General features: G+C 52.6%; 4 protein-coding genes across 4 annotated transcripts; 2 read left to right on the top strand and 2 right to left on the bottom strand.

Annotated features, from left to right (window-relative positions):
• Positions 1-130: 130 nt before the first annotated feature.
• On the top strand, positions 131-5,937 carry IUM83_03425 (Protein phosphatase 1, regulatory subunit; the record flags this gene model as incomplete). Its single annotated transcript, XM_067927425.1, has 5 exons — positions 131-1,346; positions 4,278-4,366; positions 4,437-4,640; positions 4,711-5,047; positions 5,675-5,937. The coding sequence occupies 5 exons, from the start codon at positions 131-133 to the stop codon at positions 5,935-5,937; spliced, it is 2,109 nt and encodes a 702-aa protein (XP_067791953.1).
• Positions 5,938-6,558: 621 nt separating this feature from the next.
• IUM83_03424 (40S ribosomal protein S15) lies at positions 6,559-7,275 on the bottom strand (the record flags this gene model as incomplete). The annotated part of the gene is made up of 2 exons (XM_067927424.1): positions 6,559-6,672; positions 6,922-7,275. 2 exons carry the CDS (start codon positions 7,273-7,275, stop codon positions 6,559-6,561), a joined length of 468 nt encoding a protein of 155 aa, XP_067791956.1.
• A 227-nt stretch (positions 7,276-7,502) lies between these two features.
• Positions 7,503-8,515, top strand: IUM83_03423 (Ribonuclease P protein subunit p30; the record flags this gene model as incomplete). Its single annotated transcript, XM_067927423.1, has 4 exons — positions 7,503-7,566; positions 7,634-7,881; positions 7,954-8,103; positions 8,177-8,515. The coding sequence occupies 4 exons, from the start codon at positions 7,503-7,505 to the stop codon at positions 8,513-8,515; spliced, it is 801 nt and encodes a 266-aa protein (XP_067791809.1).
• A 53-nt stretch (positions 8,516-8,568) lies between these two features.
• On the bottom strand, positions 8,569-9,334 carry IUM83_03422 (dna polymerase epsilon subunit 3-like; the record flags this gene model as incomplete). The annotated part of the gene is made up of 3 exons (XM_067927422.1): positions 8,569-8,903; positions 9,002-9,120; positions 9,198-9,334. The coding sequence occupies 3 exons, from the start codon at positions 9,332-9,334 to the stop codon at positions 8,569-8,571; spliced, it is 591 nt and encodes a 196-aa protein (XP_067791952.1).
• Positions 9,335-15,744: the final 6,410 nt, after the last annotated feature.

Below are 15,744 nucleotides of genomic sequence, written 5' to 3'. Positions count from 1 at the left end.
GAAGTTGAGGACAGAAATAGGGCGGTGTAACGACCGGCAGTTGCAGTTTGTTGCAGTGACTGTCAAGGCGCAACCCTCTTGGAGTGACAGCTTTAAGCTTCTCTCTGTGTGTGTGTGGAGGATAGAGAGCATGGAGACAGGACGCAGCAGCTCCATGTCTGGTGTTGACTCGAGTGCGCTGCCGCCACTTGCCACGCCTCCTCCGCGTCTTGCCTCGGCCAAGACCCATGCGCCCCCCAGCAAGCAGTTTGTTCGAGGAGGCAGCATGAACGCAGCGAGTTCTGGTAGCACGCCGACGTCTGAGGATGAATTATTGCCCGAGAGCGACGTAACGCAATCGGAGGTTGTCACGGAGCCGGCCAGCAGCGGAGACGCGCTGTCGGTCTCTCAGCAGGAAAAGATGCAGCTATTTGCTGCGTCCCCGGACCTCGAGCTGCTGTGCAGGGAGAACGGTATCACAGCGGCGCAATTCGCGCGGAATAGCGAGACGGTGACGTCACTGGACTTGTTCTTGGGGTTCTGGACGTCCATGAAGAGCGTCGTGTACTTTCCAGGGCTGAAAGAGCTCTCGATCATCAACCAGCCGACGATCTGCGGGCTTGAGGGGGTCAATAATTGCGCCAACTTGGAGAAGCTGTGCATTACCGAGTGTGGGCTGACAAAGATCGCCAATTTGGGGAATTGCTCAAAGTTGAAGCAGCTGAATCTGAGCTCGAACAAGATCCGACGCCTTGAAAACTTGGATGCGCTCGTGAATTTGGAGAAGCTATGGGTGAACCAGAACCAGCTTGAAAGACTTGACGGGCTGTGGAGGCTCACAAAGTTGACGCAGCTCTGGGCGTGTCGGAATCGCATTGACCGCATTGATACGGCGCTTAATGGCTGTGTGAATCTCACGGAACTGAACTTGGCGGACAACCGGCTGTCGAGTTTCAAAGGACTACTGTCGCTCATGAACTTGGACCAGCTCGCGATTCTTGTACTAAGTGATCCTCACTTTGGCGACAATCCTGTGTGTAGGCTCTGTAATTACCAGACGTATTTGATGTGTCAACTTCCTCGTTTGAGTTTCCTGGATACTGTCGAGCTGTCTGCGCGCAACAAACAAATAGCAGAGGCCACAATGATCAAGAAGAAAATGTACTATAACATGCGGATTAAGGCGATTAAGCGGGACGTGCACGGTCGAATCCGGCATGCCGAGACAATTCGCAATCAGGCTGAGCATCATATGGAAACAAGTATGGCAGCTCTCGTACGGCACAAGAAAGAGATCGAGCGATTTCTGGTCGACAGTCGTGCTGGAAAGGATGAAATTGCTGTTAAAGTATCGCAGGAAATGCTGAGTGCGTTGGAAAAGAAGTTGGACTGTGTATCTTCGTGTATACGTGATCGCTGCAGTGCTGTATACAGAATGAATCAAGACTTCGATCGTTTAAGGACAAGCTTGAGGTGTACGTCCGAGATGAATATTGCGCGTCTAATGCTGGAGCTGGAAACAGGCGGTAACATTCGGCTTGAAGATGGAAAGCCGTCAGACGCTTGGTTTGGGTCTTGTGTAGAACTCGTGCGATCCAGATTATTTCTTCCAGAGCTGCAGAAACTTGGGATAAACGACATTCAAATTAATCGTGTCACAAGGATAAATAATAGATTTTTACGAAATCGTTTTCAGGCACGAATGGAAGCGGTCCTTGTAGCTCCAGACAAAAAGGTGAAGGATAACGTATCGAAGAAAGGAGTGACAGTGCCCAATGATGACATTGATGCGGAACGCGAGGGTGAAAAAACAAGGGAGCGCAACTCCAGAACACCTCAAGAGCAAGGTAGACGTGGTAACCAGCCGCAAAACCCGTGCCCCGGTTCCGCCTTGGAAACATCGATGGAATATCTATTTTACGCTCAGTCTTCCCTGTTAGAAGACCATCAATTACGTAGTCCTGCTGACACTGACCAACTATTCATCGCAGAGAATGGCTTCCGTGGATTTTCAGGACTTGGGACGACTGATTTTGGAGCTGCAATTAAGCTCGCCAACTCAATTGCCCTGTTAGACGTACCCCGTGTCACAGCAACACTTGTTGCTAAAGGACAGCAAGTTGTGCCTAGCATAGATACTACATCGTCTCAGCAAAAATTGACTCAAGATATGAAGAGGGCGGTGCAGCTTGCGGTATCTGGTGATTGGGATTTACCTTCCGGCGTGCTTCTTGTAGCAAAAGTATTTCCAGGATATACAAAATGTATTAGCAACGCCGACGTTGCTCTTGCGAAAGCAACATCCGGTTCCACTTTAGGAAAGGCTCAGGATTTTACTGGGGTTCAGAGTTTGCAGGTCATGCATGGAGGCGCTGCGGCGACAACTGCAGGCGGAGAAGCTTCTGCAAACAAGCAGAAGTTGTATTATGTGTTTGACAGTGCGCTGGTTCTGCCTGAGTATTTTGTGGAGTATCAGTATACATTTGAAGATGACCTCCTGGGATCGTCTCGTAGTAATAGCGCTTCACAAGGTGCTATTCGATCATTAAAATCTCAATCTCCCCGCACTCCGCATAGCAGTGACGAAGACGCTGTGAATCTTGGAGTTGCAGCCAAACTAGTGGACGATTTTGAGCGCAAGTATCGTATCCGGCGCTTACAAAGCCCGCTACCCGCTGAGAACAGCGTGTATTCCAGCACCGACGAAAGCATAATGCGCTTACTTCAAATGGAACCGTTGCTACCTGGATCAATCACGTCTACTTCCACACCAATCGTTTCGATACGACTACAAGCTGCTATAGCAAGTCGAATAAAATATTTAAGTTTGTTAGGATGTGATCTCGAAACGATACCCGATATGTCGTCTCTGAAAGATCATCTGGAAGTGTTGGTGCTAAGTTACAATAAGATTCAAGGCATCTGTAGCAACATCGATTCCCTTTCAAGTCTGCAAGTTCTCGATTTATCGTACAACCATATCGCACGAATTGGACATCTTGAACATCTCTACAGTTTAGAGACTCTGGAGATCACGCACAACCTAATCAGATCTTTCGATGATATCGAATGCATTGGAAAAGCTCTGGGGAAGCGGTCACTCAAGCGACTCGATCTCCGAAAGAATGGTATTTGTGATTCCAAGCGATATAGATTCCATGTACTGCAGTATTTACCGGAGCTTGCGCAACTTGATCAACAAGTTGTATCGCAAGAAGAAATCGCCATTGCTCAACGGATGATTACCCAATTATCGCCCTCGAAGGTGTGGGCCCTTCACTGCCAGAAGACTAGATGTACTGTACCGCTTTCCACAAGTGAAGCTACTGATTTTTCATGTTCCGATCGGCATCCTGAGTCTGATGACGAAGCAGAATCCGCAGCAAACAAAGCCGAATGGAGTTCAGTGGAGGAGCTCATCTTGAATCACGAATTGCTTGGGTCAATTGAAGGGTTGAGTAAGGCTGTAAATCTGCGGGTAGCATCGTTTTCGGACAACGCGATCAAGCGAATTGACGGCTTGCAATTATGTTCAAGGCTAGAAGAATTGTGTTTAGACGACAATGAGATTACTCAGATTGAGAATTTGGAGCAACTCTCGTTTCTGAAGAAGTTGCACCTTGGTCGAAATCGCTTGACGGTTATTCAGCATTTGGACTCGCTGGAAAATCTCATCCAGCTCTCGCTGGAAGAAAATCAAATTTCGAGTTTGAGAGGCCTAGGCTCGGCACTGAAGCTCATGGAGCTTTACTTGGGAAACAATCAAATCGATAACTTGAAAGAGGTTCAGCATCTGAAGTCTCTGCCAAAGCTAACCATCCTTGACTTATCGGGTAACGAGATCACGCGAATTCCAGATTATCGTCTGTACACTGTGTACTACCTCCGACGTGTCAAAGTTCTGGATGGAGTAAGTGTCTCGACCCAAGACCAGAGCCTTGCAAAGCAGAAATACAGCGGGAAGTTAACGCTTGAGTTCATTCTGGAAAAATGTGGAGGAGGAAATGTCACGCCCTGTGGGTCTGGAGGAGAGAATCAGTTTGGGCGGATTACCGACATGGATTTATCTTCAAGCCGAATTCGTGAGATCGGGTCGATTCCAGGAGATATCTTCTCGAATGTCCGTGAGATTAATCTCGAAAACAATCAGATCGCTGACATATCTGGTCTTGAGGCACTGCCCAAACTCCGGGTGCTGAATCTCAATCGTAATCGAATCGAGAGCCTAATGCCTTCCAGTCAGACGAATGATTACACGATGCCAGATTTTTGCGATGGTGGAGGGAAAGGAATCCTAGCTTGCCTAAATCTCGAGCAATTGCACCTGGCCTACAACCAAATCACGGACATGACGATGCTGGGACTTCAGTTTTTGGATTCGTTAAAGGTACTGAGCAGCTCTTTGTGTGCACTTGCAGTATATGGGCGTTCCTAGACTGACGGCGACTTTAATATAGGTCCTCCATCTCCAAGGTAATGCTATCGTGTTCTTAGCTGGATTAGAATGCAACACCGAACTTGTCGACATTCGTCTGGACAAGAATCGCATTCGGCAGCTCGACCCGCATTCAACCCTCGCACTGCGGCAGCTGAAATTCCTGAACCTGGAAGACAACGGCCTCAAATCGCTATCCAATTTCAACAATATGCTTAGTCTGGAGGTTTGTGTTTGTGAATGAAACTGTAAACTCATTCCCTGGGCAACGACTTACAGTCCGTTGTGCTTCGTAGACGCTCGAACTATCCAACAATCGGCTCACAGATTTGGAGGAGGTGGAAAAGTTGGCTTCATTGCCCTCGATAATTGACTTGCGCATGAACAACAACCCGTTGACAAAGAAGCATCTCTATCGACAGCATGTGCTGTACAAACTCAACTCCCTCAAGGCGCTTGACGGCAAAGACGTTTACAGCGACGAGAAAGAACGTATCGATATCCTATTCCTCCACGAGCGTGCTGCCGCTGCGGCTTCTGGATTAACTTCGAATACCCCTGAAAGACTCGCGGAGAATAGGAATGTGTACCAGACTCAACTCATCTTGACTCCATCTAGTATCCTGTCGAAAGGTTCATCATCGGTGGGGATCTCACAACCTCTGGGAATCCCACACAACGAAGTACTGACCGGTTCATTGCTTCGAAAAACGCCGACTACGCCACTTCCAATACCGACACCGCCGCCCACCGTGCCCCCACCAACTTTTCCACAGCCCGAGCACGAAGTGGATCTCTCGATTGCAATCGCTCCATCCAACACAACTACTCGATCACTATTAGCACCAACGCACAATTCCTATCGCAATCTCACCTCATTAGGAAGTCAATCCAGTTGGCAAGTTGGCACCACGGGTACGACCATGGGTTTGCCATCAACGTCTACTGCAACTGTTGCGTCGGCTATCAGCGCCAACCTTGCCAAAGGCATTGGCACTTCTGGCGTTGAGCAGCTGTACGTTGGCAGCAGTTTGCGCAGACGCTTGTCCAGCGTGCATTACGATCTGCAGCAACCCCCTCCTTCACTGCAGGTGAATGGAAATTTCAGCGGGACGGACACCAAGCTTCCTGTTGGCATCATTTCATCGCAAGCAGTCGTCCGGGGTCCATCTGCAGCGATAAGAAGAGGTAGGTTGCCCTTTGATAACTTCAACCTTCGGATCATACTTCACCTTGACTAAAATGTTATGCATTTTTCAGCGGGCTTCAACATGCAGCCTACCTCGACAGAGATGCAATCCAAGACGGGAACGCAAGTATCTTCAGATCGCGTTTTCCCCTCTAGCACCATCCCCACTACCAACGATATGGGCAACAACAGCGGAAGAAGTTTTGCTGGCTACGTCGTGACCTACGGCAACCAAAAGCGGTACTCGAGCTACCCAGGTTCTCAACACGAGACAACGATCCCGTACTTATCCACAAAGCTGCAGCAGCAAACACGACGAGGCAGCGGGCGGTGAGTATCAAACAGATAAAAGTGTAAACTAAAATTGAATGTTCCGTACGAGAATCTATTCATCTTTACCAGCTAGAGTACTGAAGACGCATCTACCACCTACGCTTGTCTGTTTGCCTTCAGTAGGATCAATTGGAATTATAAAGAAGCTTTCATCAACCTTGATCAGGAGAGAACTGGTCATCATCGGCAAACAGACAAGTTCTACAATACACACATGCACATCTACCAAATGCAAAGGGCCCACAAGCAAAATACCTTCGAGCTGGACCGATGCGGGTGCTTCTGGGAAGTGGACGGAGTGCCTCAGACTGACGTGCAAATATCAGAGAGATTGTTGTCCACCATCGAATCGTTGGTACTTGCGAGTTTTGCTTCATCGGCCTCCGTCTCTTCCATCTCGCACCCATTACCACGTAGTCCAGCTTGATCAACTACTCCACCTACAGCGACAGCAGACAAGACAGACGTAAACTCACACCACAGCAGTCGATCTTCCGGGAAGGCTGTCCCAAGTCAGAAGAGTGTATTACAATGGCTCAACCCCAAAAGGGAGCAGCATGCAGACACCACACACGATATGATATCCACCTGCGCCGCACTGCACCTCGACAGGTCACACCGCTTACTTGAGCGGGATGAAGCGGGCAGCGCTGGTAGCGCCGATACCGGGGCGACCGTGGGTCACCGGCTTGTACGTGATGGCGAACTCGCCAAGGTAGTGGCCGATCATCTCGGGCTGTCGTCATAACACACCATCGTCAGTCCGGTCACACCCCTCAAAAACTTATATCATATCATATCGATATGACCAAAACTAATAATATGCAAAAGCTCCCTGGGTCGCCCCATACACAGAACGTCGTCAGAGGGGGTGGCAGCCGGGCATAACCCGCCGTCATATCGGGCGATATGACAGCGGGCCCTCCGCTCTTCGGGTCATAAGCCGCGCACCCCCCGAGAGCCGCGAGCGGTTCCGGACACATACCTTGATCTCAATGCCGTTGAACTCCTTGCCGTTGTACACGCCGACCACCGAGCCGATCATCTCGGGCACGATGATCATGTTACGCAGGTGGGTCTTGATGCCCTCCGGGCGCTCCATGGGCTTGGCGGCGGCCTTGGCCTTGCGCAGGCGCTTGATCAGGGCCATCGGCTTGCGCTTGAGGCCGCGCGAGAAGCGACGGCGCGCGCGCGCGTTCACCAGGTCCATGAGCTCCTCATGGTTCAGGTCCAGGAGCTTGTCCAGGTCCACGCCACGGTAGCTGAACTTGCGGAACGTGCGCTTCTTGCGCAGCGCAGCGAGCTCCAGGTTCTTGTCCTCCACGGATTGGTCAGCCATTGTTTCCAGTAATACGCGTCTCCGGACTGCGCCGGGCTGAGGTCATAGCGGCGAGAGCCACCCGCAGCCATTCGAGGCGGCGGGGCGCTGCGATTGGCGCACAGGTTTTTACGTAAAAAGACGGCGTAATTACGCAATGTGAGAGAATTGAAATTGCAATAATTGATTATGTTTTGACAATAATTGAGGTTTGGTGTACACCTGGTGTGCAGAGGCAACTTTGCGCGATGGTGTATGTGGACTTGAACGTGCGCGCCACGGCGCGGGTGTCGGCGGGCGAGCTGCAGCGACGTACGTGGCGACAGATGCAGTGGGTATAAATTGCAGGCTGACGGAGGCTGTTGCTGCTGCTGCGCAGTGGGCTACGCGACTGTGTGCGTCAATGTGGACTGCGAGGGCGGCGAGAAGCCCAAGCCGGCGACGGCGCTGCCGGAGCTGCCGCAGTCTGCGCAGAAGGACAAGGGCAAGCCCACGAAGAAGGCCAAGTTCTACACGGCTGCGCTCGGCAACGGCCTGCAGCTGAAGGACGCGGGCAAGAAGGAGCTACCGAGGCAGCGCAAGCGCATCACGCTCAAGCTGGAGGAGGTGGCGGACGCGCAGAAGCTGGTGGGCGTGTAGGCGACTGAGCTGCGTCGAGCGCAGCGTGTGTGTTGACTTGCTGTGCTGTGCTCTGAACAGTTGGGGTCGGACGTAGTGCAAGGATACGACGTCATCGCGGCCGAGGCGGCCACGCCCAAGGTATTCCAGTTCCTGTGCGAGCAGGCCGACATCGACCTGATTACTTTCGACGTCACCAACCGGCTGCCGTTCCAGATCAAGCGGCCACTGGTGCGTTGCAGTGCTTTTGACGTTTGAAGGTAGGGTCGGCGAGACTGATGATCTGGTGTGTCGTGTCCTGCAGATCGCCGCTGCCATCAAGCGCGACATCCACTTCGAGATCACCTACACGCCGTGTCTGGGCGACACGGCAGGGCGGCGATACTTCTTCTCCAACGCCAGCAACCTGGTCCGCCTGACGGGCGGAAAGAACCTGGTCTTCTCCAGCGGAGCCACGCGCGACATTCTGCTGCGCTCACCGTACGACGTCCTCAACGTCGGGCTGCTGTCCGGCCTCAAGTACGGCCAAGCACTGGACGCCATCTCCACATCCTGTCTGGCAGTCCTGGAACACGCAGACAAGCGCAGAGGAATTACAGGCGGTGTGCAGGTGGAAGCCACCGAAGATGTAGCCATGGAATAAACTTATCTTGTTGGCTTGCAATACAGCAGCTTCGCCGTCGAGGTATCTCTGGTCTATGCTTGCTCCATCGCCTCCGCCGAGTCGTCGTCTTCGTCCTCTGTCTTCCGTTCCCGTGCGGGAGGTTCCTCTTCAGTCTTAGCGTCGTCCTGCATGTCCTCGTCGGCCGACCCCTTCTCCTCTGCGTCCTCCTCTGGGTCCTGCTCGTTCTTCTCCACGTCCGACGGCTCGTCCACCGACGCCATGCCTTCGTCCTCGTCGGCGTCCTCCTCGTTGGTGTCAAGCGCCACTTCTTCCAGCCGCTCCTCCACCTCGTTGGTCGTCGCAGCCCCGTCCTCCTCTTCGGCCACAGTCTTTTGATTCTTCTTCCGACTAGCTGCAGCCTTCGTCTCTGCATTGCAGCAACAGGAAGAAGAAGAAAAAAAAAAACACCCGCAAGCGGTAAATTAAACTGACAAAGGCTCGGCGAGCGATTCGTTCGCAACTGACCCTGCAGACAGGCCTCAATGGGCTCGATGAAGTGCTCGAAGTCCGCGTCCCGCAGCGTCTGCAGCACGTCCTTCAGTGTGATGGTGCTGCGCTTGTTGGCCACCGACGTCTCGTGCGCGCTGCAGTCAGAAAAGGAAGACAAGCGGTCGGTTAATCTATAATGGCAAAAACTTTGCAGCGCGAATACTGCACGCACATGGACGCCAGATACAGCGTAAACACGCTGACCGCGGAGTTCAGTGTCTGCCGCGCATCCTTGGTCAAGATGGCGCGCTCGGGCAGCGCCTTCTTCACGGCGCGCGCCGTCAAACTTGCAGCGTGCTCCTGCTCCATCTTGAATTATGGCAGTAGCAATGTGCAAAATACATTACTGGTGTGGTACACACATTATCCTTTTTAGTGTGGCACACAAAACTGCCATCATAATATTATCACAACAAGCCGAGCGGAACCCTGCCAGTGGGGCTCTTTGGGCAGGGATAAGACAAGCACGTGAACAGCCGCCTCGCTTGGCTCTGCGGGGTAGTTTGTATTGTAAGTGAGATTTCCTACACTACTATTTTCTGTATACAATGTTTTTAGTGTAAATTCCATCTTCAGTGACTGCTGAGTTATTTGTCAAAATCGTAATATTTCTTCTCGCAGTTACGCGACACAGTCACGTAAAGTTGCCCGTGAGAGAATACGGGCTCTGGGAGGTACAAACCGAAAGCCATCTGCACGGGAAACTGCTTCCTACGCAACTCGAAAGGGAAGCCAGAGTTTTTGCTGATAAGTGTATGATAACGTGCTTACCCACGCATGCACCACCCATATTTACGGCTTCCATGTTCAACCCAGCCGATAAACCTCTGCTTCGCAATTTCACCTCATCCTTGGTACTACCCTCGTGCAAATAAATCTTTGCCAACCTGGGGTTGTTATCGCCGGGTGGGAGTAACTGCCCAATACGTTGATGCATCGACCCATTAACGCGAAAAGTGTAGGGTGCGTTTCCTCCTTTGATGGCATAGTCTTCCTTAGCGCCGGTTGATGTAAACGCAAAAGCGCTGCTATAACCCCGAATCTTCGCCAGAAATGCGGGTGTCTCAAATAACTCGCGAATCCGTTGTGGTAGCATGTCGACGGGCGCCAATTTGACAGTTCCATGAATACAGCAAACATTTGGTAGTTCCAGTGGCCAACGCATACTTCCACAGTGCTCACATTGGTTGTCCATAACAAAAAATCTCCGACTTCCGACGGCCTCCGACACGAACAAAGTTAGGCCTGTTTAATGTAAAGTAGTGTAGTTGTTTAGGGGATCTAAAATAGATACGTGTGTGGCCAGAGGGCTTGCAAAAGGCGGGCTGTACCGAGTTTATAGGCGGCCTCACAGGCTCAAAAACGACCTGTGGGCTGAGAAAACAGCCAGAAACAAATCAGGGATGTTTTAAGGCCGGTGAGATGTGCACGCTCCAGCGCCAATTGTAAAATGAGGGTTCGACCCGAGAATCGGGGTCTACTAACTAGAGCACGCCCGTTGTTTTTACGCACCTAATTTCATTGCCTAATGAGCGGCTGGCTTACAGCGGAGACGTAGGTAAAACCATGAAAATAAGGTTTATCACAGATTGACTGGCTTGTGGAGCCGCAAAGGTGATGCGAGCGCCATTCTGCTTTTTTTGCTCGGAGGGCGCAAGTCTCCTGCTTCACCCACTGACACTCAGCCGTGGGTTGACTGTATGTATACTTTCATGTTTGTGTGATGTGCGGCCACCTCTGCGGTTTGTGCGCGATGTGCTTGCTTGTGTTGAGATTAATATCGCTGTTCCGAATGGAGGTTAAGCATTGTGTACGACGCTGCACTTACATACAATGCACGTCCGCATACTATGTAAAGAGGTTAACTTTGCTGTTCCACCTGGAGGTTAAACTTAGTGTTCAATGCGGTGCTACTAATGGGTATTGTAACGGGGTTACACGTACAAGTGGCTGCAAGCCACTTGTGAATTTAACAGATAGGTTATCTGCTAAAAGTTTTTTGGATACTTCCTCACCTTGGTGTAAGTCACACCAATGGATACATTGAAGTGGGCCACCACAATGAGTGGTCCACACCTACCCAAAGATCCTATTGGTAGAAAGCAGCATCTTTCTACCAATCAGAGACATGCATATTAGTGGGGCTCTGACAGCCAGCCGCTGACAACCCCTTTCATAGATGATAAACAGATTTTAACAGTTCTAGGAGGAAGATCAATTTACAAACAATATAGTTCTCATTTTACCTAATCTAAGTCACTTGGAGTCTTATCTGATTTAAATTATATTTGTGTATTCAAATATAATTAACCTAAGTAATTACTAAGTACTTACGCTTCCTCATACACGTAGCGCAACGTGTAAGCAAAAGTAGTGAGTCAAGTTAGACCCACTACACCTGGTAGCACTTTGTAGTCCGTCCAACGACCGACTGCTTGACGTTCGTACGCGGTGTACGAACGCGGAGCCGAGAACCCCATGAGCACGGAGGTGCCCATGGAGAGCTCCAATACGCCTGCAACGCATGTTGCACGCGCTGACTGCCCCCACCTGTCTGACCCAGAGTGGGAAGCCCTCCAACGACTGTCAACAGTCATTGGAGAAGCGGCGATAGCTACGATGCTGCGTACGCTATCGCCGACGGAGCAACATGGTGTTGCTCTGGGGTTCATCATGAAGGAGTAGCGTGACGCTGCTTCCTCAGTGACGGCGTCGTCAGGGACGACACCGCGTGCTCAACCATTAAAGTTGAAACTAAGTGTAAGCAATCACGTGGGAAGAGAGGGCGAGCCTCTCCTCCGATGGCTTGTCGAACTCGACACAGCCATAGCGGCTCGACGCATCGTCGACCCGCTGTCGAAGGTCGCGTTCGCCATGTCCTGCCTTGGCGGACGCGCAAGGAGTTGGGCGTATGGACGCCGACTCTCCGATCCTATGAGCTTCAGCACGTACGAGGTATTCAAAGAGGAGCTCAAACAAGCGTTTGAGCCCCCGCAAAACGAATTCCGGTCGAGGGCGGAGTTCCTCGACCTTCAGCAGGGTAAGCATGACGTCCATGCTTACGCGCAGCGCGCACGATATTTGGTATCAAATATCGTGACTAACCCAATTGACGAGGCGACCAAGGTCGTCACGTTCATGAAGGGGCTTAGAGATGGGCCTGTGAAGACCTATCTCTTCCGAGAGTACCCGAGTACTCTCGAAGATGCGATTACTCTTGCCATGCAAGAAGAGTTTAGCCTGCGGCAGGCTAAACTACATGTGAACGTACCGAGGCCGCAACTGCGCCCGGTAGTGAGGCCGGGAGGTCCAGAACCAATGGACCTCTCGAATGTAACAACTGCTGGCTACCAGCAGCACGGAGGCAACGTGCGATGCTTCCGTTGCGGAAGGATCGGTCACTTTGCACGGGAGTGCACAGCTCCCATGCCCCCTGGAGGTGGCCGTCGTGGCGATGCTAGGCATCACCGCGGACCAACAAAAAACGCGAACATCCAGTAGGCGCGGGGCGCCCTACTGGTAATGCAGTCACGCGTGCCGACATCGGGCACGCGACACTGAGGACTGCAGCCCCCAGTGAGACTAGCTCTCGCTGCAAGAAACAAGATGACAGGCCGAACCTAGTCGTCTTGAAGGTTTACTCGAAGAGAGCGAGTGACTCTCTTCGAGCTTTGGTAGATTCAGGCGCGTCGAACAACTTTGTTCGACTACGAAGCCTGCCGAGACTTGACTTCGAGGAGGTAGATGTACCTCGAAGTCTTCTGGAAGTTCGATTGGCAACAGGTGCCATCGTGAAGACTGGGAAGCGCGTCGTGAACGTGTGCTTCTCGTACAAACAACGAGTGTTTGTCGAACACTTTATCGTCCTGGACCTGGACGATAAGTTCGACGTGGTAATGGGCATGCCGTGGCTTGCACGGCATGATCCGGTGATAGACTGGAAGAAGCGCACGCTCGTGCGCTTCGGCCGCGGTAGCGGAACAGAGAGCGATGGCCCTGTTACTGCAGCGCACGCATCAGCAGGTGCGCGCGGCTCATCAGTCGAGACAGCGCTTAATGCTGCTGTCCCGGAGTGCCCAAGGGGTGCGCGAGGATGCGCACAAGTGGGATCCACGTCGGCAATGCTGCCGACGTCGTAAGGAAAAGTTGTGTCGGTTCCGGGAACCAACACTCGGGTTCAAGTACGCATGGGACAGTCCCTGACCCGAAGAGGTCAGGTCGACAACGACGCGTCGGTTCCGGGAGCCGACGCACCCTCGGTCATGAGGGGCTCCGCCAATGAATGGCGTCGAGGTGACGAAGGCGTGTCAACTCCGGGAGTTGACGCTGCAAACAGTGCGGACGGTTGCAAACGTACCGCACTGACGCAATTTGCATGCTGTCGTGCAGTCGGGCTGCACGACGAAGCGCCATGCGATCAAGCCGGGCTTGATATCGCGCGCCCGCAGACAGGGTCTGCCGGCGAAGGGACACATTACCGTTCAGCTGGGCTGCACGAAGGAAAATGCGGTCAAGCCGGGCTTGATACCGTGCGCCCGCGGACAGGGTCCGCCGGCGAACGACTGTCCACGGCCGGGCCTGGACAAGAAGAACAACTGTGCGGAGCCGGGCTCCACACAACAAGAAGACGGCGCAAGCGGAGAACGCTGCGCAAGTCTCGGTCCGGGACCAAGACGCAACAAGAGCAGTCTGCTGGGCAGACTGCGGCGGTGACGCCGAATGTCAAGACGCTAAGCGTCTTGACGCGCACCGATACTGGATTCCAGTATCGTGACATGGAACTCGCTAATCCTCCGACGACGGCGTCGGAGTTGACTTCGCTTCCAGCCATGAGCTGGAAGCGCTTCACGCGCGACTTGCACGATGGACGCATCGAGCAAGTCTGCGTTCTTTCGGACAGCGAAAGAACGGCGAGCGAGAGCGAAGAACTGAGGCAGCTCTTCATGGGAAGTACCACTGAGAGTGAAGACACTCTCAGTGCGAAGACGAAGCGAGAGCGCTTCGAGGAACAAGGTTGGGACTCGCTGAAGTCGAGTCCCTATTACGAATTGTTGAGGGAGTACAAAGACGTACTCCCGGAAGACATTCCTGCGGAGCTTCCGCAGGATAAGGGCATTCAGCACGAGATTGATCTCGTGCCGGGCACGAAGTACTGTGTTACGCGGCAGTGGCCACTGCCGCGAGAGCAAGTGAAAGCGATCGACGACTTCTTTGCAAGTCGTCGCAAAGCTGGACAAGTGCGAGAATCAAAGTCCCCGCACAGTGCTCCGACGTTCTGTGTCAAAACGCCACAAGGCGGATGGCGCATCGTTCATGCGTATAACAAGCTGAACGATGCGACGGTACCGGCGCAGACGCCGATACCGCGAAAAGATGTTATCATCGATTCGATGGCCGGGAGCACCGTTTACAGTGCTCTCGACTTGCGAGACGGATTCTATCAGATCCTAATGCGTGAGAGCGATATTCCTCTCATGGCAGTGAGCACGCCAAGCGGCATGCTCTGGGAATGGCTAGTAATGCCGCAGGGGCTCAAGAACGCCCCTGCGACCTTCAACAGGTGCGTGACGCATTTGTTGCGCTCGGTGCGCGGCTTCGCACCGAGCTACTTCGATGATGTGTTCATCCACAGCCGAGCTGTGGACGGGAAGACCGACGCAGAGATGCACAGGGTGCATCTCCGGAAGCTACTTGAGCTTATGCGAAAGCATAAGCTCTACGCGAACCTGAAGAAGTGTATCTTCGGGGCGAGCGAGATACCCGTCCTCGGGTGTCTCGTAGGGAAGAATGGTGTTCGCCCTGACCCGGAAAAGGTCAGAGTGATTAACGAATGACCAACGCCTTCAAGTGTCAAGGAACTGACGCAGTTCCTTGGCTTGGCCACGTACTTGTGCAAGTACGTGGAGGATTATGCGGGCAAAATCCGCCCGCTGTCACAACTTCTCAAGAAAGAAGCTGTGTGGAATTGGACACCCGATTGCCAGAAGGCATTCGATGCAGTCAAGCGGGGCTTGACTGAGGCACCGATCTTGGCAGTGGCTGACCAAGATCGCCCATTTCACGTAGTGTGTGACGCATCCGATTTCGCGATCGGATGCGCGTTGATGCAGCACGATCACGAGGGCCGTGATCGTGTCGTCTACTACCAACCGCGTCAGCTGAAGCCAGCTGAGCGCAACTATCCGGTGCATGACAAGGAACGCCTTGCCATGAAGTATGCACTCGCAAAGTTCCGAGTGTACTTGCTTGGGAGTAGACCATTTGTGGTCTACACCGACCATGCTTCACTGCGTACCGCAGTGAAGTCGCCACACATTTCACAAAGAATGGCGAGATGGCTCTCATTCTTTGCGGAGTATAACTTCCGGGTCGAATACAAACCCGGAAGATTGAATGTAGTGGCCGACGCGTTATCACGTCGGCCGGACTACGCAGAAGCTGCTGACGTCAATGCCATTGACGTCATGCGATCGAGCAAACCCACATCGTCTCTGTTGGACGATGTGAAGGCCGCGTACACACACGACGCGGACACGAAGCTCTTGCTGGCCTATGGCACAGCGCCTTCTGACAAGTCCCGTCAGAAGCTGCCCAAGCACCTTCGAGCGCGTGCACACCGCTTTCGTGTGCACGACGGACTACTGCTTTACAATGCAGTCGACGACAACGCGGATCGCGTTGTCGTGCCGAATGACCATGACCTGCGACTCAGGATCATG

Source organism: Phytophthora cinnamomi, assembly GCF_018691715.1.
Source record: "Phytophthora cinnamomi strain GKB4 chromosome Unknown Contig38, whole genome shotgun sequence".
Lineage (NCBI taxonomy): Eukaryota > Oomycota > Peronosporomycetes > Peronosporales > Peronosporaceae > Phytophthora > Phytophthora cinnamomi.
Note: the sequence above shows the minus strand (reverse complement) of the source record. Positions and strands in the feature narration are given on the sequence as shown.